Genomic DNA, 23,929 nt, shown 5'->3' with positions numbered 1-23,929 from the left:
GTTTCAGATGCAGCATATCCTAGTTACTTCACTAGGACTTCTCTTTTAAAACATTAATTCAGTTTCTTCCTGCTCCTCGAGCACATCCAGTCCTATTACTTTCCATTTGACTGCTTTTCCTTCTTTTCATTCATTCCTTCCCATTACCTCAAAGTCACAGCTTATCCTAAGCAAACTCCATTCATTCCTTTATTACTTTTTTTTTAAATCATGTATTCCTTTTCTTTCTCCATTACTTCATAGAGCCAGGTCCAGTCCTAAGCACACCCTAGCGCTTTGCTTTCTCTGCCTGCTTTCCTCTCTTCCTTTTTGTCTCTCTCCCCCCACAATTCTCATTTTCATTGCAGGCAGGCAGCTGACAGTGCATGATGTGGAAGAGAGCACATTTCTTCACCGAAAACAGAAGGGTTATCTAGAGGCCAGAGACTGACAGGAAAAGTGTTTTATAAAGATCATCTAGCCCAGCCAATATGTATAAAAACTACTTTATAAGTTACCATGTGCCACAATGAATCTCAACATGCAAAAGCAGCTGTCTGAATGGGAAAAAAACCTCTCATGGTACATTAAGCCATAGCTATTTAGATATTTTTTTCTTAATTCATTTCTCTCTCCCCTTCTGCTACAGACTCACCTGCTTCCTCCACACTAATAATATTTTCATTTAGTAGGATTCTTTAGCAGGACATGACAGACAAATAGGATCAAGATGATTACTCTTTTAAAACAACTGAAATAAACCCTGAATGAGCCATTTCAGAGAAAGACAACTGCTGGAAATGCCACCCTGACTCACAATGGAAGGACCTGATAAAAGGGGAGCGGTTCTTTATTATCGTGGGTAGCCAGATGGGCAAAACATTATTCTGCCTCACTCCTTATATGCAAATACACACAAGCAGCACCTCTTCTCCTAGTCTGCTGTGAAATTGACCGAGCACAGCCTGTTAATAGCAAGGAGGGTTGCCCTCTGCCCCCAGCAACCGACCAAGCTTATGCTACCATACACCTTTAAAGGTTTGTTTTTGCTCTTCCCTGATTCCCCTGCAGGTTTAACACAACAGCCAAAGAGTAAAGAAAACTGGAAATCCTAGTTTAGGGGAGCCTCTACTTCATCCCCATCTTGGGGAAAAAATGAAATCTGAGGAGGGTTTCCCCACCGTTGACTCATTTGGAGACTGTGTACCTTTTAGACAAAACACCATTAGACAAGGACAGCAATGATACAACTCAAGCAATTACATGGATATGTCTTCTGCTTGTTGCGACCACCTTTTCCTTTTGTCTTCTCAACATAGCTTTAACTCTACCTTTCAAAATTATAGAATTCTCACTCCTGGCAAATTTTAGTCATGCTTCTCTTTGCTACACTAGCATTGAGTTTTAATATCAGCTGAGCTGTTTGTACTTGCAGAAATTCTAGGTTGCGGGCCTGTTGGAAAGAGAATGCAAAAACAGACCACAGTTCATATACCCAGATGATGATCATTGAACTTATGGATACCAACCCTGCCTCTTCAGCAAGCAGTAACATGCCTATACAATGTGGCTACTGGGTTGGGCCCACAGATCACTGCATTTCCCAACCAGGACCTCTCTCAATTTGTTAAACATTAATTTACAATGCATAGCCAAGTATGCTGCACACACAGCATATTACAAAGAAGCATATTTTAAAAGGGGCAGTGTTAACTGAAACTTAATATTAAATTAATTGTAAGGGCTCTGAGGCCTTTCATGCAAGAACAAATCACTTTCAGAGTCTCACAAAGAGAATAGCTGGGTGTATTCTAGTCAACTATAAAATGTATATTTTATTGGGAACAGAGGCCAGAAGCACCAATGTCCTGCCTAAGGCTATAAAACTCTTGTTTCACATGAAAGGTATTGTGCAAGATGTTATCTGGAATAAGCTATAATTCTCACATTTCTTCCTCTGAACTAGTCCTGTTCAGGTCTATTGAGCTATTCCAGGATAAACTGTTTTGAGGATCATTGCCTCAGATTCAAAATTTGCACACTGACCTCACTATGGAAACAGAATAATCAATTTATGAGCCACTTTTCTGTAAGTCTGTATTCTAAGTATATGAATTATACTTAATGGGCACATAAATGGCTAGGGGGGAAAACATTTTTAGTCACCAGATTATTAAATGAAAAGTCATCATATTAGCATAAAGTAAGAGAAGCAACATGGTCCACACCAGCCCCTCCAGTTCAGTCCACAAGGGTCATAGTGCACAAACATTTTTATTAGCTTGATTGTTGACCCATTCTTTTTTAGGTCTTTTGTGGCCTAAAAATAAAAAGGAACCAACTTTTGTACAATTTGCCTGAGAGAAGATTCTTACTTTTCACAGGTTTTAAAATATATACTTTTGATTAAAAACAACAACTGTATTGCCACTTTCAGCATCTCCCTAAGTCAGGGCTACACAACTTCAGTCCTCCTGCAGAAGTCGGACTACAACTCCCATAATTCCTATTGGCCACTGTGGCTGGAGATGATGGGAGTTGTAGTCCAACAACAGCTGAAGGATGAATGATGTGCAGCCCTGCCCTAAAGTGGAAAATAGAAAATAGAAAAAGTGGAAAATAGACTTCTGTATCATCAACCAGGCAGATGACTGTTACAAAACTCGACTAAGGTAAAAGTGCAGTGTTGTTTTTTTTAATTCTTGAAAGAAAATTAAGCTCTCACACACTTCCAACAGAAAAAGCATTCTTTTTCTCCATGCGAGTTAATGCAACAAGAGCAAAAAGATCTTGTAGAAACACAGTAACGTTATTGTCTAGTAGGCCCACAGAATAAGAGTCACTAGCAAACAATAGAAAGCACTAAGATCGACCAGCCAACATTTCAAGTTATGATTTACTGAAGTTCAAGCATTCCTTTTCAGTCTGGCATTTTCTGAAACAAGACGGCCATACACATTACTGCTGCTTCAAGTGTGTTTGTGTGCCAATTCCATATTGCCATGTTCCACTTAGTTATAGTGCTTTGTGCTAATCAAAAGAGGCAGCAACTGCATGTTTATCTTTGAAGTCACGTCCGAGACTTACCCAGAATGCTCATCAGCAACTGGCTATTCTTTATAAAGAATTTTGTCTTATCACACACTCTTGAGTACAGCACTGCTGTTTGGGCTTTTCCGTGTTCTGCTTACACTGTTGCTCAGCAGTATCCTGTCTGCATTGTCCGTAGCCTCTCCACTCCATACATTGTGTATTTGTATCGTCTCTTTTTTGGTCCATCCTGAACATCCTGCCAATCAATTGCATTGGGCGACCCTAAATTCTAGCGTTATGCAAGAAGAAGAAAAGCTTCTCTCTATCCAATTTCTCAGCACCATGCAAAGCAAGAGCAAACGCCAGGTGGATGCCAAGATGGCTTATGGCACAGCCAGTCTTAATGTTGGCAAGTACTAATTTTCCTTAAAAAGCCTTACTCACCTTGATGCGGCCCAAGCAGGTTCCATAGACACAATTATGCTGCAGAAGAGAGAAGAAACACACAGATAAAAGACTGATTTTATGCAGCGAATGAACATGAGGAAAAGGAGCAAAAGCAACAGGGTGGCGGCAGAGAACAACACAGAGCAACAAATTCCAGCAGTGGCCTGGATGTCATTGGCTCAGGGGAATCTCCATGCTCACCTGCCCCACACCAAAGATGTGAGTGGGAAAGCTCTGGAAGGTATTTTAGAACAGGGGGTCCCAACCTGTGGTACTCCAGATGTTGCTGTACTACTATATCCATCATCCCCAGCTACAATTTATTTTGGCTAGGGATGATGGGAGTTCTAGTTCACATCTGCGAGTACCACCGATTGGTTTAGACTCCTGGTTTAGAACTTTCCCTCCCTACCCCGGAAGGTAGTTTGGAACCTCCCCTCCCCATCGTCAGAGATCAACGTTTGAGAAATACTTAGGGTTGCCATATTCTGGCTTTCGAAATCTGGGTGCCTAATTTGCATTATATAAATTGGTTCAAAAATAGTTTCTGAGCAGAATAGTGACTGCACGTTTTGCTTCATAACTCCACTTCTACACTAGAGCTTAGATTTTTGGTTTGTTTGTTTTTAAATGAAATCTGAAATCTGGGAGACTCTGGGTGGGCTAAGCAAGCTGGGTGAGATGCTTAAAATCTGGGTGACACCCGGAATTTCAGGGGACATGGCAACTCTAGAAATACTGCCTCTCTCCCAGTTATTTATATTTACTGCTGATTTTTCCCTCTTTCAATAAAAGCGCTGATCAACTCATTCTGAGCTGTGGCTTGGATTGCCTTTACACACTTTTTACAAGTGACTACATTCCAAAAACTTGCCACTCAAAGTAGTAAGCCAGCTTGCGGGTATACTGATTGGACAGTGTGGCGGTTTCACTTTTTGATTCAGATGTGGCAAGCACTTTTAAAAACATGCCTCCTTCCATATTGGTTCTGTCTGTACTGCTGTAAGCGCTCCAGCAGGCTGGATTTCAAAACGGGAAGTGAGTGACATTATGCAACCCTCAGCAGATGTTCTTTTCACTCCTGGGAGTCAATGCACTGCTTGTAAGTGCAGCTACACTGACAACCCCAGACATCCAAGCTCTTTATTCTGTGACACACAGCACAGGCTGCATCCCGATGCCTGTTGCAATAAGACCACATCGTGCCTTCAATCCTGAAGGAGGCTACCGAGAGAGGCATTGGCAGGCGGCTGAGAGGGTAAATGCGACACACAATACCATAACAGCAGAATAATAACAGTAGAATTCAATGCATATTTACTTGGAAGCAGATTTTTGTTTTGACCCAGAGATCCAAGTCGATCTTGTCCACCCATCTTACACACTTTTCTTGTCACCAGACTCCCCTAACAATCATTTTCAGCCTCAAGCACTAATTCAGCGTGCCCATGCCCAGCTGATCCAATACCAGGGAACTGGATGCACCCTACAAACACAAAATGGCCAGCCCCTCTACAGCTGCAGAGTTATAAGGAACATTATTCTTTTCTAGGAGCAAAAACTGTGTCCTAATTCTTTTTTTTTTTTTTAATTTGGGGCAAGCCTAGAAACTAAAAAAGCTACTGGGTGAGAACACTTAAGGCGGTATATGTGCTCTCCATGGTTCACACAAACCCAATCAAAGCATGGACAAGTTTAAACAAAGTTTGAACCACTCCACCTATTTACGATCTTCTGTAGCGAAGGCAGGTAACCCTTTAGATGGAGGTGATTTTGTTTCTCTCTTTTTAATTTGCACCCCTCACACTGAAATCCACTGATTTATTTGAACTACATGGTAACTCAAAGAGTGTCTGAGAAGCTCCTGATTTTTAGGTCTTATTCTCTCATTTACCGATGACAGCTAAATGAAACATCCATGTACAGGGGCAGTATACCACTAAATACTGGACTACTGGAGACAAACAACAGGGGGTGGCTATCACCTTCATGCCCTTCTGAGCTGGGACTAGGCACCTGGGGGACTGTTGAAAGTCGAATGCTCAACATGAGGCAAGTAGCTGCCATATCCCAAATCAGAAAGCTGTTCCACCTACTGTCAACTCCAACTGGGAGTGGTTCTCCTTGATTTCAGGCGAGGGTCCTACCCAGTTCTACACCCACATTTTTAACTGCCGATGGCCAGGGGTGGCACTTGGGACCTTTGGCATGCATAGCATGTGCTCAGCCACTGAACTATGGCCCTTCCACATGGCTGATCTGCCAATAAGGCAGTTCATATGCACTGCCAGTTCCTTTATTAACAGGAGGGCTAGAAGATGCCAAATCTTTAAGTGAGAGACTTACGACCAGCATTAAGGTTCAAAGCAAAAGAGAACAGCTGGCTCCCTTACTCTCTTAGAAGAGTTCCGACAGAAATTCTTTCCCATGGTTGCATCACTTGTTTACAGTCTTCATGGAGTAACTGACCCAATGCTAGTGCTAATAAGTACCAGCAATGGGAGTGCTTGGCTTGGAGGTCATTGACTAGAATGCCACTGCCACAACAGCTATTCCTACCTCACGTACTGATCATCAGGAATGCTCCAAAAACAAGAAAGAAGGGTGGCACCTTAAAAACGGAGGCTCTTTTGCCTGTCCAGAGAATTCACAACTAAAAATGGTTTTATACATTCTCCCACCACCGCACCAGTTCTCATTCATTCGTTTCTTGCAACTGATCCAATAACAAGGTCCATACAAAATTAACAAAAAATCTCACACTCTAGAACCACAAGGTTATGAGAAAGGGCTTGTAGATTTCCACACTTTGGAGCTCATATTCTAGCTTTGGTGTGTTTCATTGTATTGCTCATTAAAAAAAATGTTTGTTAATTGAAGATGTTATCTTGGGTAAGCAGGCTTGGGCACTGAGGAATGGGACAGAAGTGCTTAAAAATAACCACAAGGACTCCCATTTTGGTCATTCACATGGAGGGAAAGCAGAGGATCATGGGAAGCCGAGGCCTGCTCCTGGGAACCACCTTGGGAACAAACTGATGCAGCCACCTTGCTGAAACTATGCTGATCTGGGTCTTGTCAGGGCCTGGGATGGGAGGCCACCTGGGAACCCCCACTTGTACACCTTATGTTTCATTATGGAAGAGGGCAGTGTTCCCTGCAAGAGGGAATCCCAGATGTTGTTGACTACAGCTCCCAGAATCCCTAGCTGCAGTGGGCTTTGGCTGAGGATGCTGGGAGTTGTAGTCAAGAACATCTGGGATTTTCTGTTAGAGGGAACACCAGAAGAGGGGTGGGATAAAAATAATATACTATACCGGTCCCAAGTGTGCATGACCTTTTCTGCCTTACCTCTGCATGCAGCTTAAGACAAGGGTTATTCCATTTACTTGTGCCATTTATGAATAGACGCCACCTGTGTCTGCCTATTTTAGTACTGGAAGCTGCCCTGGAAATACTTATTTGAATTACACCCTACCTTTTGATCTACTAGACCAGGGATTCTCAACGTTGGGTCCCCAGATGTTATTGGACTTCAACTCCCATAATCCCCAACCAAAGGCCACTGGGGCTGGGAATTATGGGAGCTGAAGTACAATAACATCTGGAGACCCAACGTTGAGAATCCCTGTACTAGACCATCAAGTTACCTTATCATAGATCATTGTTTTGCACTGTAGGGCCTGGGAACCAATGGTGGCCCCCATCAACCCTAAGTGCAGCCCCCCGATTATTCATTGGGCCCGTGCAACGCTTTGGCGAAAGCTGTATACTCTGCACAGCCCCCAGCACCATCCAGAGGTGATAGTTCCCATAGAATACTATCAGAGCTTTCCCCACTGAGCAACTAAGAGAGGGGCTCTGTCTCTCTCAGAGCCCTCCTGGCAGTACTGTGCAGAGGTCAGCACAGCAGGAAATGACTCTCTCACACTGGAAGTTTTTTGCACACTGTGTGGAGAGGGACAGAGGAAGTGATTACAGTGTCTCTTCCCAGCTCTGTAGCATTCCTGCTGCTGCTCTGTGGGGCCTACTGTAAGCATAGAGGAAATGCTCACCCCAAGAAGTGTCAATAGTTAAACTGATGCATGTTTCCTTTAATACTGACCTTCAAAACAAAAATACAGGGGCAAAGAAGAATGTGATTCAAGCACAACTAAGTTTCGCAGCTTGATTTGCCAATAGTTTTCTATTGCTTACCTGAATGCTTGCATAAACACAGTATTTACAAAAAATCGTGTTTATTAAATCTCTGTACATAGGCATCGACATATGTACAGCAAATTTGAATATCTGACAATGTTACCCAATAAAGCAGAAGTAGCACTAAAAAAATTGACCCACATAAATTACTTCTAAAACTTTTCAAAAAGGGTAGAGATCACTGCAAAACAATCCCTGATCATTCCCATCTCCTTGCCAGAATTTTATATTGTTTAATTGGCGGGGTGGGGGTGGAAAGCATTTTAAAAAGTTTAGAACCTTTAAAAAAAACCATTGCCAGTATTTACAGGATGATCAGCTCAATGTGGAAAGCACAGGTTTCATGGACACAGCACAGACAAAACGCCACTATTGCAGCTGAAACTCACAAGTCAAGAGAGCATAAAGATAAATCCCTATGTGGAGGAACATAATACAGGTTGACTAACTCACTCCTCTCCTCTCCTCTCTATTAGTGGAAACGTTTACTTTTAGGCAGTAACTGGTCCTAAAATAAAAATGGAAGACCTGCACACTAGACTTGGAAAAACAAAACCACACAATTTTAAGAAGAGCAAAGCAGCACTGGGTCTGCTCTTAACTTGGTGTTTTTATACAAGTACGTACAAAAGAGCATTCCAAATTAATGGACACAACCGAGATCTTCTGAGTGCCACTGTACTGCAGCAGCCATTAAAAGGAAGCCTTCTTGTTCTTTTGCTGGTTCCTGGGAGAGTTCTTTAGCACGCTCCTTATCCGGAGATAAATCCCACTTGATTCAGCCATATTATCAAATTCAAAAGGCGTTATCCCTGCAGCAAACTTGCTCATGTCAGGGATGGGGCTGGCATTTTTAGAAGACACCTCAGCACTGGTAATTGCAGGGGAGTTGTTGCCATCTTCACCATGGTTTACCTCGCCTATTAAAGCTGAGGAGCAGTTCTCGGCTTTGTCTTCGGAATCCATGTGGTTGGAGTCTTCCTCTTCCGTTAAATCAACCAATTCATCAGCTGAACTCTGTTTCTGTTCAGACTGCTCTGCTTCAGGCAGCTGCTCACTGTGGTCTGAAGGCCCAGGTTCTGAGACATCCAACTTCTGGCTTGTTACTTCTGGAAGAACATCCGACTCTATTCTGGATGGTGATGATGCCACAGAATTCCCTGTTAAAGGAGTCCCTGCAGGAATATCAGAGTCACTGTTGACACTGTCTGCCTGTTCCAGGGCTGCCCAAATGAGACGCTGCTGTTCTTCCAGCTCTTCCAGGGTCAAAGTATCTTCATCCATGGCAGCCTCTTCTACTCTCAGCGGAGCAGAATCATTGGAAGAAGCATTCGGGGGAGTCTTCCGGGAAAGTGGTGGAGTAGATGTAGGAGGCCGAGGAGGGGTGAAGTTGGGTGGTGTACAAGGAGGTGTCCCTCGTGGCAATGGGGGAGGAGTTGCCCTCAGTGGAGACCCAGGAGGCAATGGAGGCTGAAACTGGAAGCCATCATAACCTGGAGAACTGTGTGGTGGCACTTCCAAATCTGAAATTAGGAAAAGGTGTCATTTAATAGTATTCCTGCTTTAATTCCTACCTGGCTCTCATCCTCTTTGAACAATACAAAGTCTATTGTTGTGGGTAATTTTTCAATGATTGGCATTAACCTACTATATATGTAAGATGGATCAGAATTTTTAAGAACTGGTGACTTGGAGGGCGAAGGAAATTTTTCAGTATTTGTTGTTTTGTGACCTTTGTTTATCTGGGTAGATGCATTAATACCGAAAGATATACCAGAATCCATCTCCATGTCAGCTGATGATACTTCAACACCGTTTCCTCTCTGTCTTTTGGGATGATGATGAGTGCTCTGGTGAGATGAAGACCTTTTGCTGCTGGACTTTGGACTTGCCTGAGGAAGTTTTAAAAACAATGAGAATATTCACCATTGCTATGAGAACATTTTTTACATTCCCTGTGGGCTCTGGCCATGGTTGCAGCTGTCCAAGTCCCTTAGGGGTATTTCTAGACACCATCTCTGACTTTTCAGCTTTTTAAAAAAGCTAGCTTCTAGTGCTTTTTGTTACTGCAGTTATTATTTTGCTCCTCCCTTCCAGTTGTTTAATGAGTGCCAAGGGGATGGATGAGAAGCACCTGGATGTCCCATTTTGATTGTAATCAACTGCATACACATTACATTGCTTGGATTTTTGCTGTTTTGCACTGAGTTATGGAACATAGAAAGCTGTCATATACTGAGTCAGACCATAGGCCCATCTAGCTCAGTACTGTCTACACAGACTGGCAGCAGCTTCTTCAAGGTTGCAGGCAGGAATCTCTCTCAGCCCTATCTTGAAGATGCCAGGGAGGGAACCTGGAACCTAGATGCTCTTCCCAGAGCGGCTCCATCCCCTGAGGGGAATCTCTTCTAATGCTCACACATCAAGTCTCCCATTCAGATGCAACCAGGGCAGACCCTGCTTAGCTAAGGGGACAAGTCATGCCTGCTACCACAAGACCAGCTCTCCTCCTGTGTGATGCGTTATGCACATCCTACTCCATTTCTGGCAATGGGACTACATATTCCTCATTAATGTTAACATGAGGTTAAACCTGTCTGAAGGAGTCTAAAGCAGTTGTCCTTTCTTGAAGAGCAACAAGACAAGATTTTCTCCTCATAGGACCCAGCGTTTCTATGACTTACGTTAACAGATTCTGAGATAAAAACCACTATAGGCAAGATTTCTAGAAAAGTGTCTACCTGAAAATTAATGAGCAAATTGGAGAGCTCTCTAAGTCAAGGAGCAAGAGATATTCAACTGATCCAGAGATTTTGGCTTCAAGTAAAATGCTGCAGCCCTTTTGATTGAGATGGGTCTTCAGGACTAGACTGGACTGGACTGGATTCCATCTTGACTTCCAGGCTCAGTGTGAAAGCCCTTAGGACATCTAAGAGTCAATTTATGTTCGAGCACCACCTTTAGGATCAGTGGGGGAGCAGCCTCAAGGTTATCATCTGCACACCAAGTCAGGAGCTCAAGGGTGTGCACAGAAGTGTTCTCAGTAGTTTCCCTGAAACTCTGGAAACTTACCAAAGTCCTAATCTGTGCAGCACCCAAGAGTAGTTCAAGGCATTTTTATTACTAGGACATTTTGGTAGTTAGCGATATCGCAAAATTGACTGGGGTGTGTGTGGGGAGAATGCAATTCATATAGCATTGCCTGCCAGGAGACCCAGGGATGGAGTCAACTATAAAAAGAATAGAATAAGACCAGAGACTGAGGAAGGATTTGGTAGAATGTATCAGACATAACATTCACCAGAAGTCTACATCTATACATGCCCTCCAGATCAACCTATTTTAGAGCAAATAAAAGAACTGGGGGGGAGGGGGCTTTTGTAACACACAGACAACTAATTTAAATATATTCACCGAACGATAGGTAGACAGATAGTGAGCAAAGATATCCTTCTGCTGAGATGCTTGGAGGGGTATGGAACCAAACGTCCTCCATTCCTGCAAGAAAAGAAATGGGCGGCTCCTATTAGGAAAGAGGTATTGGTGAACAAAAAACACAAGGGCAATCGTTCAACATCCATCACAGGGCTCTGTTACACAGGTTTAGCAAGAAGTGGGGTGGGGAGCCAAAGGGTGAACTGTAATTAAAGGACGACCAGCAGAGAGAGTTTGGCTGGGTTCACACACCCATCTAAACAAGGGGTGGCCAGTCTGAGACTCTCCAGCTGTTGCTGGACTACGATTCCCATAATCCCAGCCACAATTCATCTACTGGAAACCACGGTTTGAACGAAACACAGTCAAAACTGAAAGTGGAAACTTTCTTCTCCTCTTGCACAAAGAGGAGGGGGAGAAGGGACCATACGAGTCTGTTATGTCCTGTTTACAATCTTATAAAAAAATGGCTCAGATTATTGTCTCGTGTGGGGGTGGGGGGATGCAGCCTTAAGCACTTCAGAAGAAAGGGGTCAGTTGTGGAATAAAAATGCAAATCAACTAACAAATTCACTTTAGCACTTACGTCTGTGACTCCAGTTGGAGGGGACATATTAAAACCAGGATAGTTTATCAGCTTGGAGACATCATAAGTGATACTTTGGTTCTGTTGGTAATATTCTTCCTCCTCCATTTCATTACCAGGAGATGCTATAACAAAGCACCAAACATGTCGCAAATACTAGAATTCATATAGGGTGGTATATAAATGTGTTAAGTAAAGCTGATCAAGGCAGAACGTGCCATTTCCTTACATAACACTTCGATTAAATAAAATCAACTTGTTATAATAATAGATTCTATCCTGCCCCTCGATATTTCTATTTCTGGGGTGGCTCACAAAAACAAGTTACAATGAAATCAATATATAAACACACGCATTTAAAAAGCAGAGCCAAGAAAACCAGAAGCAGATTAAAACCAATACAAACAATGTATACAAACATAAAGTGATCTGGAAAAATCAAACAGTCTTCATCTGCAGGGCTGCAGAAATCCACTGGTCTACTAGTCTGTGATGAGTGAAAAATGATGCCCGACGAGTGAAAAAAAAGTCCTAATGAGCAATGTACCGACATAGCTTGACGAGTAAAATATTTTGTCTGGCTGATAAACTGAGCCAACATTTCTTCACTCCTGTTTATCTGGCACCAAAACATCATAAGAGGTGGCACTTAGGGAGAACATTATGGCAGGGGCGGGGGGATGTACCACAAGAGAAGGCCCACTCCCATTGCTACCTGCCTAACCTCAGAAGGCAAGAGAACCTGGAGAAGGGCCTGAAACTAACCTCAGTGAATGTGCAGGTCTACATGAGAGCAGGCAGGCCTTTTACCTAGTCAGTCTTTTTCACACTGGCAAACCTCAAAGAATAATAGTCCAAGTTATTTTTATTATACTTAGTTAAGGTAAAGGTGTACCGTTGAGTCAGTGTCGACTCCTAGCAATCACAGAGCCCTATGGTTGTCTTTGGTAGAATACAGGAGGGGTTTACCATCTCCTGCGCAGTATGACATGATTCCTTTCTGCATCTTCCTATATCACTGCTGCCCGATCTGGAGTTTCCCATAGTCTGGGAAACGTACCGGGGGATTTGAACCGGCAACCTCTGGCTTGCTAGGCAAGTCATTTCCCTGCTGCGCCATTAGGTGGCTATGATACTTAGTTAGCCATTGCCAAAACAACTCTCCAAGAGCGAGATGAGGAAAGGATTGAGCTCTCACTGTAGCAAGTGGGATTTATTAAGAATCACTGTAGACAAGCCACAGTGAAATACTATTAAGTCACGCGATAGAAAAGTCATAAAGCAGAGTTTAAAAGTCCATGAGAGGCTACTCCATCACATACAGATGGACACTTTACTTTCCTAATCTGTTTCATTGTGACTAAAGTTTATCTATCTATTTGTTACATTTATATCCCACTTTTCCCAAAAAGAGCAGAGCAGCTTACAGCATTCTTTAGAATTAATCATCCTGTCCCCAAAGGGCTGACATTATTTTTTAAAAAGTTAAAGCGGGGGGAGTTATCAGAGGAGAGGGTGCAAAAGATACTTGGCCTCCTCAGGCCGATGCAGAGGCCTCACTGCTTGCCTCCAGCTCTGTTGCAGCCCGATGTGCCAATGGCTGTGGAGGATGACTTGGTTCTCCACAGAGCGGAGGGGCCAGGTGAGAGTTTTAAAACCAATTGGTCATTTATTAGTACACATTTAAAATGGACTGCTGACACCATCGGAAACAAAAAATGTCAGCCCATAAGCATCACAAGTACTTTGTCCTCTTAGACAGCACCATTCTTCATTAAAGTCGCATGTCACAGCAAGTGCAAACTTTTCTTTTTTTCAACCTACGCTGCTCAAGCACTACAGCCAGGACTGGAAGGACAGTGCAGTTGTTAACACAGCCCATCAGCCCCCTTGTGGACTTTTTAAAGGCAAAAGGCAGGGGATACTTTCCTTTAATAAAGCTGAGCAGCACTTTGGATGTTAGCTGATGCCAACTATAACCAAAGGCCATGGCTTCCCACAATTTAAAAACACACCTTGACAGGTTATGAAAACGTATTTAAAAGAAGGGCAATACTGAGAGCAAAAGTGGGTGAAGAACATTTCTATGAAAGCAGACACGAACTTTAGAAAAAATACATAGGAGAATGAACATGTTTGAAATTGTACATGTGTTTTTATTTATTGAGATTTCATCTGTTTTATGAATTTTAACTGTTTTATATTGTTTTAGGTTTTTAATTTGTACACCGCCTGGAGATTTCTAAGTCAGGCAGTATAGAAATACAACCACCAACCAACATGAAACATTTCATGTCCCAAGTAGCCCCGCCAAACACTCCTAGCTGCTGGATTTCCCTCCTAGACATCCTCTCAGATATCAACATTTCAATGTAGTACGTGTGAACAAAAATATCCCAGGGGCTTAAATATTGGGGAGTGAGAGCAGGATCCCATAGTGGCCCCTGCTAACTGAACAAAGAGGCACCTTTTAATATGGTGATGCTCTTATTTAGCATGGGGAGAGCAACTGGCCATGTCCAACTCCAGCACAGCATCCCCCAGTGGCTGTTGCTGGTTACCTTGTGATGGCCAACGGATCATGATCCAGATCGTGGGGATTGTGCCAGAGCTTCAGCAACACACCCTGATGACACCCTGTTAGCTGCCATGACTAGTGGATTTGATTGTCCTGGGAAAGATCCAAAAGGGAGGCCAAGGTGGACCCTAGAGGTAAATAAAGCTACTGTAACGTTGAGAGTTTCACTCTTCATCCAGGAACCAGAAAGGCAGAACCTTTTCCAAAGTTTAAGCCAAGTGCAACGGACAGACTATTCCCAGCTATGGAAGGAATCTGCAAGGTAACAAGAGATTTTCTCAACACTTATTTCACCTTCGCCGTCATAGAGAGTTAGTCCAGATTTCTCCATTTCTGCCTCTTTGAGCCAACCAGGGGGGTAACCTAACTGCCGCATGCGATAGATGAAGGGAGGAAGAGTCTGATCCGTTACGCCAAGGGCATCTTGAAGCTCCTCACTATAGCACATAAAAAAATAAGCTCCATGAGAAATACAAAGACGACCGGGATTTGACAAGATCTCTTGAATTGAGAAATAAACGGTGCAAAACTTATGCAAATTCAAACGTATTCAAAGTTATGCCCAATGTGATCATATTTGCATATCACCACCCACATACAGCAAATTCTCACAAATATGATGGATGCCAAATTGCTATGGGAAGGGATACTATTGTATCCATAGAACATTCTGGGTTTGAACTTTTTACTCAAAGGCTTTTGAATGGGTTGGAGATTGCATGATAGGCAGGCCTGAAATTTGACTCCCATCAGTCTGGCCAGTCTTGGAAATTGACTGCAACCGAGTTTTAAGTTCAAATTAAGGCTCCTACAGAACAATTTGCCTCATTTCATTAATGAACAAACTGTGGTTTCTATCATTATTTTGCTCTGAAAGAAACAGTGTTTTCTCAGTGGGAGGGAAAAAAAGATACCTAATGATTCCTGGCTTGAACCTTCCAAACCTTTCTTCAACTTCATCTGCGTGGTACCGCTGCTGGAAGTTTTGGTTGCCTACTTCCCCACAAGCATCCATGAACTCTTTTCTTTTTTCACTTATGCGGGCAGCATTCCGTGGCTAAAATGCAGTTGGGAGAAAAATGAAGACAATTAAAATGTCCAAGTTACACAAGCAAATTAATTTTGGAGTGATCCTACAGTGAATCAGGAAGCGTGCTACCTGCACTATCAGAAGCATCGTCATGGGCTGAGGAGGCAGCTATCCCACCAGAGCAGGCAGACCTTGCTCCTTGAGTCTGGAATGCGCTGAATGATTCCCTGCTTATGGATAACTTGAACAACAAGCTCTCTCCTAGTCAGGGATCCACAAATCACTAGCCACTCATTATTTGTGATCACCACCAATCTCTTCTCTTCATATAGCCTCTGCCTCTAAAGGACTTGGCCAGTAGGCTTAATTTGCAAATGTAGGTCGTTCCAAATTCCTCCCTTACCTTAATTCACAAATCCAAGAGGAAGGGGAATAAAAAGCTGGACCTCCACTAGCTATGACAGGACCCCACTGACTGCCCTAGAAATTAGAAAGGAGCTGAACTGGAAGGAGCTTCCTTACACAGGAGGGCACAGTGTCCAACTTGCAGCACCACTACTGGAGTGAGTGGGAGGTACAACCCAGTCAAGGACTAAAGGAGAATATCAGATTTGTCAATGATGTACAAACAGATTATAAAACTTACTCATGTGGGCAATTCAATTCAATACATTCAAATGTGCTCATATTTTGCTACAACTGATATTCGACGTGGTCTGGAGATACAACACACAACTAGAGGACTATTTACCTGTGGACAGTCTTTCATTTGGTGATCTTCAGAGCCACAATTGAAGCAGTGAGGTTTGGGCCTGCTTTACAGAAGTAACAAATTTACAAAGTGACTTTTGAATGTTAGCTTAAACATGTAATCACAGTCGGAGTGCTTTTAAAACTTCACTTCGTATACTCTGTTCGCTAATTGCATTTCCTGCTGATCTCTGACCATAAACAAACAGAATTCATTGTCAATAACTGACCATGACAACACAGGAGTGCTCAAAATCAAGTACACCAAAAGTACATCATGGTAGTTTAAAAATTTTGTATTGGGAAAGTGTCGCATCAGCGTGACAGATGCATGTGTGTTTATAATTTGGATGCTAGAAACAAAGATGAACGCTCTAAATATACGTTCAGCAGTAAACAAGGAAACGCTAGATGGCAGTCCAAACCCAGGGGGCTGCAGTTTACAAGCCACAGGGTGAAACCCAAATAACTTCATTTGTTAATCATAGTTAAAGTGCAGCTCCTGGGTCCAGGTGGCATACAGAATCGTGGATGAACAAACTAGAATTCTTTCACATGCAAGGGGAGGTGGGAGCACACTGGCTCATATCCCTTGAACGGGGCTGATGGCTGGCGTTTAAAGAACTACTTTAGGTGCACTTGACTCCCAAGAGCTTCCAAGTGCCTGCTGGACTTCCCTGTCTGCCCACCACATTTTGGATCACAGCAGACTGCATTCCTCACCCCATCACCAGTGTTTCCTCTAACAGGGCTCCCCAGATGTTGTTGACTACAAGTCCCAGAATCCCCAGCTGCAACTTATTTATTTACTTACTCGATTTATATACTGCCCTTCCAAAATGGCTCAGGGTGGTTTACAACAGAATAAAAAACAATTAAAACCAATTAACAATTAAAATCAGAACTATACAAACAGAATAAAATACAATTAAACATTCAAATAGTTAAAAACCCTGGAAGACGAGGGCAAACATTTAAAACAGTTTACAACAGTTCACAAACCCTGGAAGGCCAGGCCAGGCCAAATGGCTTTTGCTTGGAGATTCAGGGAGTCATAGTCAACAACATCTGGGAATCCCTGTTAGAGGGAACACTGCCCATCACCACATCTCAAGACGCTTCACCAACTTTCTTCGTGTATAAGAGTGTTTCACCATACTGCATGACAGTGGCTGCTGCTTGGGAAAGGGAGTCCTAAGCCCTTATGTGCACATGGAACTAGCTGTATGATTTGCTAGATTATTACTTCATTAAGCATGATTAAAGCATTGATTTTCTATTAGGACTCTAACCAGTTCTCCATTCTCAACAGGATCTTATTACTATCCAACCAACCACAATAGAGTCTAGGTTTCTAACTAGAAAGCTTCATAGGTTTAAAGAAATACAAACCTTTTAGGCTTCACTTGTATTTCTTGTCCATCTAGAGAAAGAATCTGTGTGAAAACTTGCTGGTATCTTAGTGTTCAATAAGGAATTGCCATTGTATGAAACAGAATAGAATCTGTCTGTGTGCGCGCACACAAACACATACTTGATTTCTAACTATAGTCCAACATAGTTTTGTACAAATTGTCACTACATAATATTTTTTGCTTAAGAAAGGTAAAGTCAAGATGGTGACATTCTGCTTGAAAGAACAGCTCTGTCAGTGCTGAAAACATGCCATCTCTTTCTAGTAGAGGACAGCTTGATCAATGCATCCTGTTGTGTTCCTTATCCTCTTTCCCAAAATGAGACACTGAGGCAGAGTAGCAGCATTTTTAAGCAGAGCAGGACATTCATCCACGATAGGTTCCCCCCCCCCCCAACAAAAAGACAAAACAGTATGTAACCTTTCATTTAGAATTCTAGGCTTAGGTAGGCAGGCATTCAACACATGCAGATTGACTCAATCTCTTTTAGTACTGATTGCATTAAGTAGCAATATTTGCAGCAGGAAAAGGGAATGACATTTCGCTAAATAGGATACTTGGGTATTTCCCATCCGTCTGTCAGCTGAGGATTTTCATTTAGTATAGGCTGCCCCAGTTTATCAAGACAAAAATTGGTAAAATAGAGCACACTTCCTACAACCTGCAGAAAGAGTCAAAAAGTGTCAGTATTTTTTTCAGAATAAAACAGAGTTTCTTCTTTTTCAAATGTACTTAAATATTTCACAAATGTCTATTCTGATATACTGTATTTAAGTACATTCAAAGAATGGTTCTCGTGTTTTAAAGAGTCACAATTCAGACCTTCCAGTTTGCATGTCAAGAAGTTCATGCCCAATTAATAAGAAATACAACTTTCCAAGAGTTACACAGCTAATTACAATAATTAAGGGTAATACGAATTGCATGGCTGTTTACAAATCTTGTCAGCCTTTTGTTAATGGCATGGCAGGAAACTCCGAGATCTGACTCAAACAGGCACTCCCTGAATTACAAGTACCCAACTTATAAACACCCATACGTACAAACAAAGCTCCATAACATATTACATTAAAGAAGTCCCAAACTTACAAACGCCAACCCCCACACACAAACATGTCAGCCCTCTTGGGAATATGAGCAGTCGACTTACAAACTTTTGGAACACGACCTGTTTGTAAGTTGAGGACTTCCTGTATTGCAAAACAGAGAAATAACTTACACTGAAAGCTTCCTTGATTTTTTTGGATGTATTTGAGCTTGTCACTTTATAGTCCTCTTCCATCACAAAGCTAGAAGGCTAACAAGAAAAATAAAATTATGGCTTGCAAGATTAAGTTCATCTTTAGCCAGCAGGGAGGTGTCTGGCATTCTCCCTTGCTACCCCTTATGCCTTAACTCCTGCCCAGAACATAGGGATGTGCACCGAACCGATGCGGATAAATAGCCCGGCGGAGTGGCATCATGCAATGTGAGCACGCACGGCAATGACACGCACACGGCACTTCTGGTCAGTAAAACAACAGGGTGGCAAGGAAGTACACTGCCGCTCCACCGGGCAATTTATCCACAGAGCACCGGAGGGTGAAGCGCGGTGGCAGGGGGAGTGCAAACTACCCCGTCCCCGCATTCGAACCGGTTTGAACGTGGGGTTTCTGAACCTGTTTGGAGTTCTTCAGACCCTTCCTCACAACCCACCTCCCATGAAGCCTTTGGCCTAAACTTTTACAAGAATCCTCTCTACAAGCATGGAGTAACCTCACCACTGGGTTAAGAGAGCAATGGTCTGACTCAGTACAAGGCAGCTTCATGTGTTCACATGGATGAGTGATACTCTCCAGTCTATTTCATCAAAATGAAGAGAATCTAAGAAGCTACAAATGCAACACATAGTTCTCTCGAATGACACCCTGATTTAACAGGGTTTGAGCTTTTAGCAAACACAACACGCTTCTTCTGAAGCATCATCAGCATGACAAGGTGACACATTACAATGGGCAACTGCGACAACTCACTCATACGAAGGCAAATATGGGTATGCCAAAGAAAAAAAGGGTAACTCTTGTGCCTCTCTCTATCTTTTTAACAGGTTATACCTTTCATAAACAACAAAGGCTGCACCAGGGTTAGCCTACCATAAGAGCAGCAATGCAAAACAAGCGCAAAGTGAGTAGCATGTTTAAGTCACTCCATTAACAAATAAATACCTGAGGCTTGACATTGAAGGAGGTCTTGTCAGGTTCAGAACTCTGTTGCTCCTCATATCTTTGAGCTAAACTAGATATAAAATCCTCTATTTCTTGATGATATTGCCTACATAAGAAATTATTACAACAGATAAGACTGCCCTTATTTTGAATACTACATGAACAAAACATCCCTCTTAGATATTGCTTTTGCATACTATTCCAGCTGAGGCTTCTGTTGTCCAGACTTTTCTTGTGGTTCATAAGAGCCTGCAAATCTAATTTTGATAAATAAATATGTGCATGCACTTGTCCTGTGCAGTGTTTTGGTGGCTTTACAAAAATTCAACCTGAATCCAAGCCTGCTAAAGGAAGTTTTTTTTTTTTTTTAAATGCAGGTTAAAATCTCTCTCTCTCTCTCTCTAGTACAGGGGCTTTCAATCTTCTCAGACCTGGGACACCAGCTGGCAACATTAGTTTAAATCTATGTATTGCTATTTTTCCTTTATTCTTATCCACCATCAGTGTTCCCTGTAACAGGGATTCCCAGATGTGGGTGACTACAATTGCAGCTGGGGATTATGGGAGTTGTAGTTAGCATCATCCAGGAACTGCTGTTACAGGGAACACTGTCCACCATATCTCTTTAAAACAAAATTTGAACAAAAACAAAGAATTATTGCTGCTGGCAAGGCCCAACACAGACTGGGGTGGAAGAGAATTCTGAGTCCTGACTGACCAGCTGAAGTCCAGTGATCCAGAATGCACACAAGACAAACCCAAGAACTTTAAAAGATAAGCATGCCCAATATAACAACAACAAAATACTTACTTTGAAATAGTATTGTTCATAAACAAAATCTGCAACAAAGGCCCATCAAGTTTAGAATCATCCACTATAAGTTCACTAAAAAAAAGCACAACACTAGAATTACAGTTGGTTGTAGATTCAACAATTCCTCACAAAAACATATTTGATGTTGTTGGAAAACATGCCAATTTTATCGGAGATGACAAAATTTTAAGCAGAACATTGTTGCTTCCATATCTTTCAAATCCCTCCTCAAAACTCAGCTTTTCCATGAAGCCTTTAGCATTACCTCCAAGCTCCCATATCTACTGTAACTAACCACAAGTACAAGTAACTGAAATTGAATATTCTTCCCATTCACTCTGTCCCCACTTTCCTCCTCTCCCTCCTTTTTTCTCCCATGTCCAGTTATAAACTGTAAGTCTGTAAGCGTTTCAGGACTGACACTTGTCCTCTGTGCATTCCAAGTTTCAATTTAATGTTAGTGAAAGAATTAAACAACTGTGAAGAGTTCATTATTTGGAACACTCTCCTTTAGTGACTACTTAACATATTCAAGTGACAGGTTACTAAATAACATTTACTCTATATATTCAGGAAAGACTATCTGGGAGCCAAAGAACCACAGTCCTGCATGTACAAGGAGGCTTGCCCCAAAGCCCGGCTTCAACATAACAAATCGTGGTGTTTTTTTTAAATGACGAAAATGAAAACAAAACTAAAAATTAAGTGCATTACATCATAAATGTACCTGGCATACCACATTTGAAAGGAGTTGCAAAAGCAATGTATATTGTGGCATGGGATATGGGGGGGAGCACACCTGCAAAACTCTGTGGTAGGGCCTATGCTTTGCACACAGAAGGTCCCAGATTCAACCCTGACATTTCCAGATAAGGCAGAAAAAGACCTTCATCTGGAACTCTAGAAGATTTCTGCCAGTTGGAGTAGCCATGAACAGGCTAGAACTCGGTAGAAAACAGCTTCACATGTTCACTGAGGGTGGAGTGGAAGATCAGCTCCTCAAAATTTAAAACAAATAAGCAGAAGGCATACCAAAGCCCCTATGCATGCTTAAAGTAGTTCTTTGGATTCCAGAAATGACCTTTTTACTTAAGAATAGACTAAATATCACAGATGACTAAGCCGTTTGCACATACCTTGGTCGGGTTAGTGTGCTCAGTTTTCTTCTAAGATCACGATGTGAATTATTTGTTAAGGAATTTAAAATATCATAACAAACATCGACAGACATAATTTTTGGACAGTTGATAATTATGTATTTATGCTTCAGAATAATGAATCTGGAACAATTACTCTGTCCTGAAGGTATAATCAGAGAAACAGTACAAGAATAACCGTAACCAAATGAATAAATCACCTGGGGACTCAAATGTGGCTGGGGGAAGTGGTGGTTGTGGGGTTGGAATGACCATGTCTCCATACCTGAAGAATATGCACCAGTTGGACTGGTATTTACCTCTAATTCCTCTGTTTTCTCCCTTGTTTTCAGACACTGTAAGCCCCTTGAGGTTGTCAAGTAAGATGTACATAGATGGCAGAATAATAAATAATAGTACACTTTGTGATGCCACTTCTCTATCTTTCTTCAGATGCCACAAACCCCACCTGTTACACAGCACAACCCCTAGTTTCCATAAAGGTCAAGTGTGCCATCAAGTCGGTGCCGACTCCTGGCGACCACAGAGCCCTGTGGTTTTCTTTGGTAGAATACAGGAGGGGTTGACCATTGCCATCTCCCACACAGTGTGAGGAGATGATGCCTTTCAGCATCTTCCTATATCGCTGCTGCCCGATATAGGTGTTTCCCATAGTCTGGGTAACATACCAGCGGGGATTCAAACCGGCAACCTCTGGCTTGCTAGTCAAGTCATTTCCCTGCTGTGCTATACCCTACCTATAACTGAAATAAATGTCTATTTTCCTTGGGTGACCCCTGTCTCCACCAGTGTTCCTGCACTCACATTTCTTTCTTCTTTTTTTTTAACGTCCACTCAGTTAATTTTAGATCCCAGTCAGGCTGAATCAAGGAGGCCCCACTCTGAATGCACCTGCAGGTACACCACTTTGATACTGCCACCCAGAACAAAACCCTTTCCTCACACACAGGAAAACCATGAGAGAGAGAGAGAGAGCGCACACACACTGGCCTGTCTCCTTCCACTGTCCTTTCTCCCTAGGCGACATTCTAGAAGGCAAGAACTTCAGGAGAAGGCCCTGCCCTCTCTCTCTCTCTCTGTAAAGTAAGTGTGTGTGTGTGTGTGTGTGTGTGTGTGTGTGTAGCTTCATTCTCTGCAGGGTGTTACACACTCTGTAGAAGGTGGGTACTAGGAACAGGAAGCAGTTGCCTCCTCATTGTTATTATTATTTATCCGATTTCTATACCGCCCTTCCAAAAATGGCTCAGGGCAGTTTACACAGAGAAAGAACAAATAATTTCTTGGTGGCGAACCTCTTGGCAGCCCCCACCCCACCCCACCCCACCCCACCCCCACTCGTTGGGGCTGCTGCCAGCTCGGGTCTGGCGTCGCCCAGAACCAGCCCCAACTTCCAGCCAGGTGCCTCTTGCAAGCAACTCCGGTATTTGACAGAGAGAAAGAGAGTAATATTAGCAGCACATGACAGGCTTGCCAGGAGGAGCTTCACTCAGCCTGAGCTGGCCGCCGCCCTCGCGAGTCCCACCACCAGCCCAGGAGAAGGAGCCTGGGGCGCCGAGGAAGAGGAGCGAGCGCCCAGCCTCGAAGAAGGGCGGAAGCCGCGCGCTCGAGCCGAGGGCCTGCCCAGTCAGGATATTCTCAGCCTGCAGCTGCCTGACCGTCTCCTCACATTCTTGCAAGCGCTCTCGCAGTTTTTCGGTCTCGGCCTTCTCCTCCTCCTCCTCGAAGCGGGTGTGTAGCGGCTGCGTGGCCGGAACGGGCTTCGGCTCGTCGGCGTCCAGCTGCTCAAAAAGCTCGCGGTCCCCGAAATCCACCTCAGCCGCCATCTTAAGGCGGGTAACGGAAATGTGTGTACCTGACCGGTAGGCCAGCAAACCGACCGACCGACCCGCCGCGGAAGCCGCCGAAGGAGAACGAAGGGAAGGAGGCCGCGACTCTATCTCGGGAAGGAAATAGGACCGAGCTTTTGATTTCTACCTCCAGCCCCTTCAGGAGGAACGAACTACAATTCCCAGCATGCCCCGGCAAAAGAGGCCTAGTTCTACATAGGCCCCGGGAGCTTCCCCCTCCTGGGGCTTGTAGTTCTACTTCCGTTGAGGTTCGGAACGCACGGCATGCCGGGAGCTCAGAACACTTCCGACATGTAGACAAACTTCCGGAGGAATTGCATGCTGGAACATGTAGTTTAATACATAGTATTAAGGTACTACCTTACTATGGGCTCATAGTATCACCCATTTTTTGTTTTGTGTACAAAGTTAATCTTTCCACACTGGCCTTTCTCAACCCAACATGCACCAGTTT

The 23,929-nt window shown here is 43.1% G+C and overlaps 1 protein-coding gene across 4 annotated transcripts; it reads right to left on the bottom strand.

Annotated features, from left to right (window-relative positions):
• Positions 1-7,680: 7,680 nt before the first annotated feature.
• On the bottom strand, positions 7,681-23,729 carry ZCCHC8 (zinc finger CCHC-type containing 8). Of its 4 annotated transcripts, none has more exons than XM_053279732.1 (14): positions 23,262-23,729; positions 21,608-21,650; positions 20,469-20,543; positions 19,658-19,763; positions 18,673-18,750; positions 18,011-18,114; positions 17,431-17,496; positions 16,040-16,103; positions 15,173-15,315; positions 14,553-14,695; positions 11,681-11,805; positions 11,074-11,157; positions 9,422-9,551; positions 7,681-9,182 (listed from the first exon to the last, which is right to left on the bottom strand). In XM_053279732.1, the coding sequence occupies exons 1-14, from the start codon at positions 23,449-23,451 to the stop codon at positions 8,353-8,355; spliced, it is 2,181 nt and encodes a 726-aa protein (XP_053135707.1). In that variant the 5' UTR covers positions 23,452-23,729; the 3' UTR covers positions 7,681-8,352. The 4 variants fall into 4 exon arrangements, with proteins under 4 accessions (XP_053135707.1, XP_053135708.1, XP_053135710.1 ...); XM_053279733.1 differs by having other exon boundaries at positions 16,040-16,100; XM_053279735.1 differs by having other exon boundaries at positions 9,434-9,551; positions 16,040-16,100; positions 23,262-23,728.
• Positions 23,730-23,929: the final 200 nt, after the last annotated feature.

The sequence above is a fragment of the Hemicordylus capensis genome, chromosome 15 (genome assembly GCF_027244095.1).
Source record: "Hemicordylus capensis ecotype Gifberg chromosome 15, rHemCap1.1.pri, whole genome shotgun sequence".
Lineage (NCBI taxonomy): Eukaryota > Metazoa > Chordata > Lepidosauria > Squamata > Cordylidae > Hemicordylus > Hemicordylus capensis.
The sequence above is the reverse complement of the archived record's forward strand: the minus strand, read 5'-3'. Positions and strand labels throughout refer to the sequence as shown.

Bases quoted from the DNA above. Each gene is read 5' to 3' on its own strand.
- ZCCHC8 (XM_053279732.1), bottom strand. From the start codon at position 23,451: ATGGCGGCTGAGGTGGATTTCGGGGACCGCGAGCTTTTTGAGCAGCTG. The intron at 14,696-15,172 runs GTATCTTTTTTT...TATGTGCTATAG, and splicing joins TTCAAGCCAGGAATCATTAG to TGAGGAGCTTCAAGATGCCC. The intron at 9,183-9,421 runs GTATTAATGCAT...TCCTAATTTCAG, and splicing joins GGATTCTGGTATATCTTTCG to ATTTGGAAGTGCCACCACAC.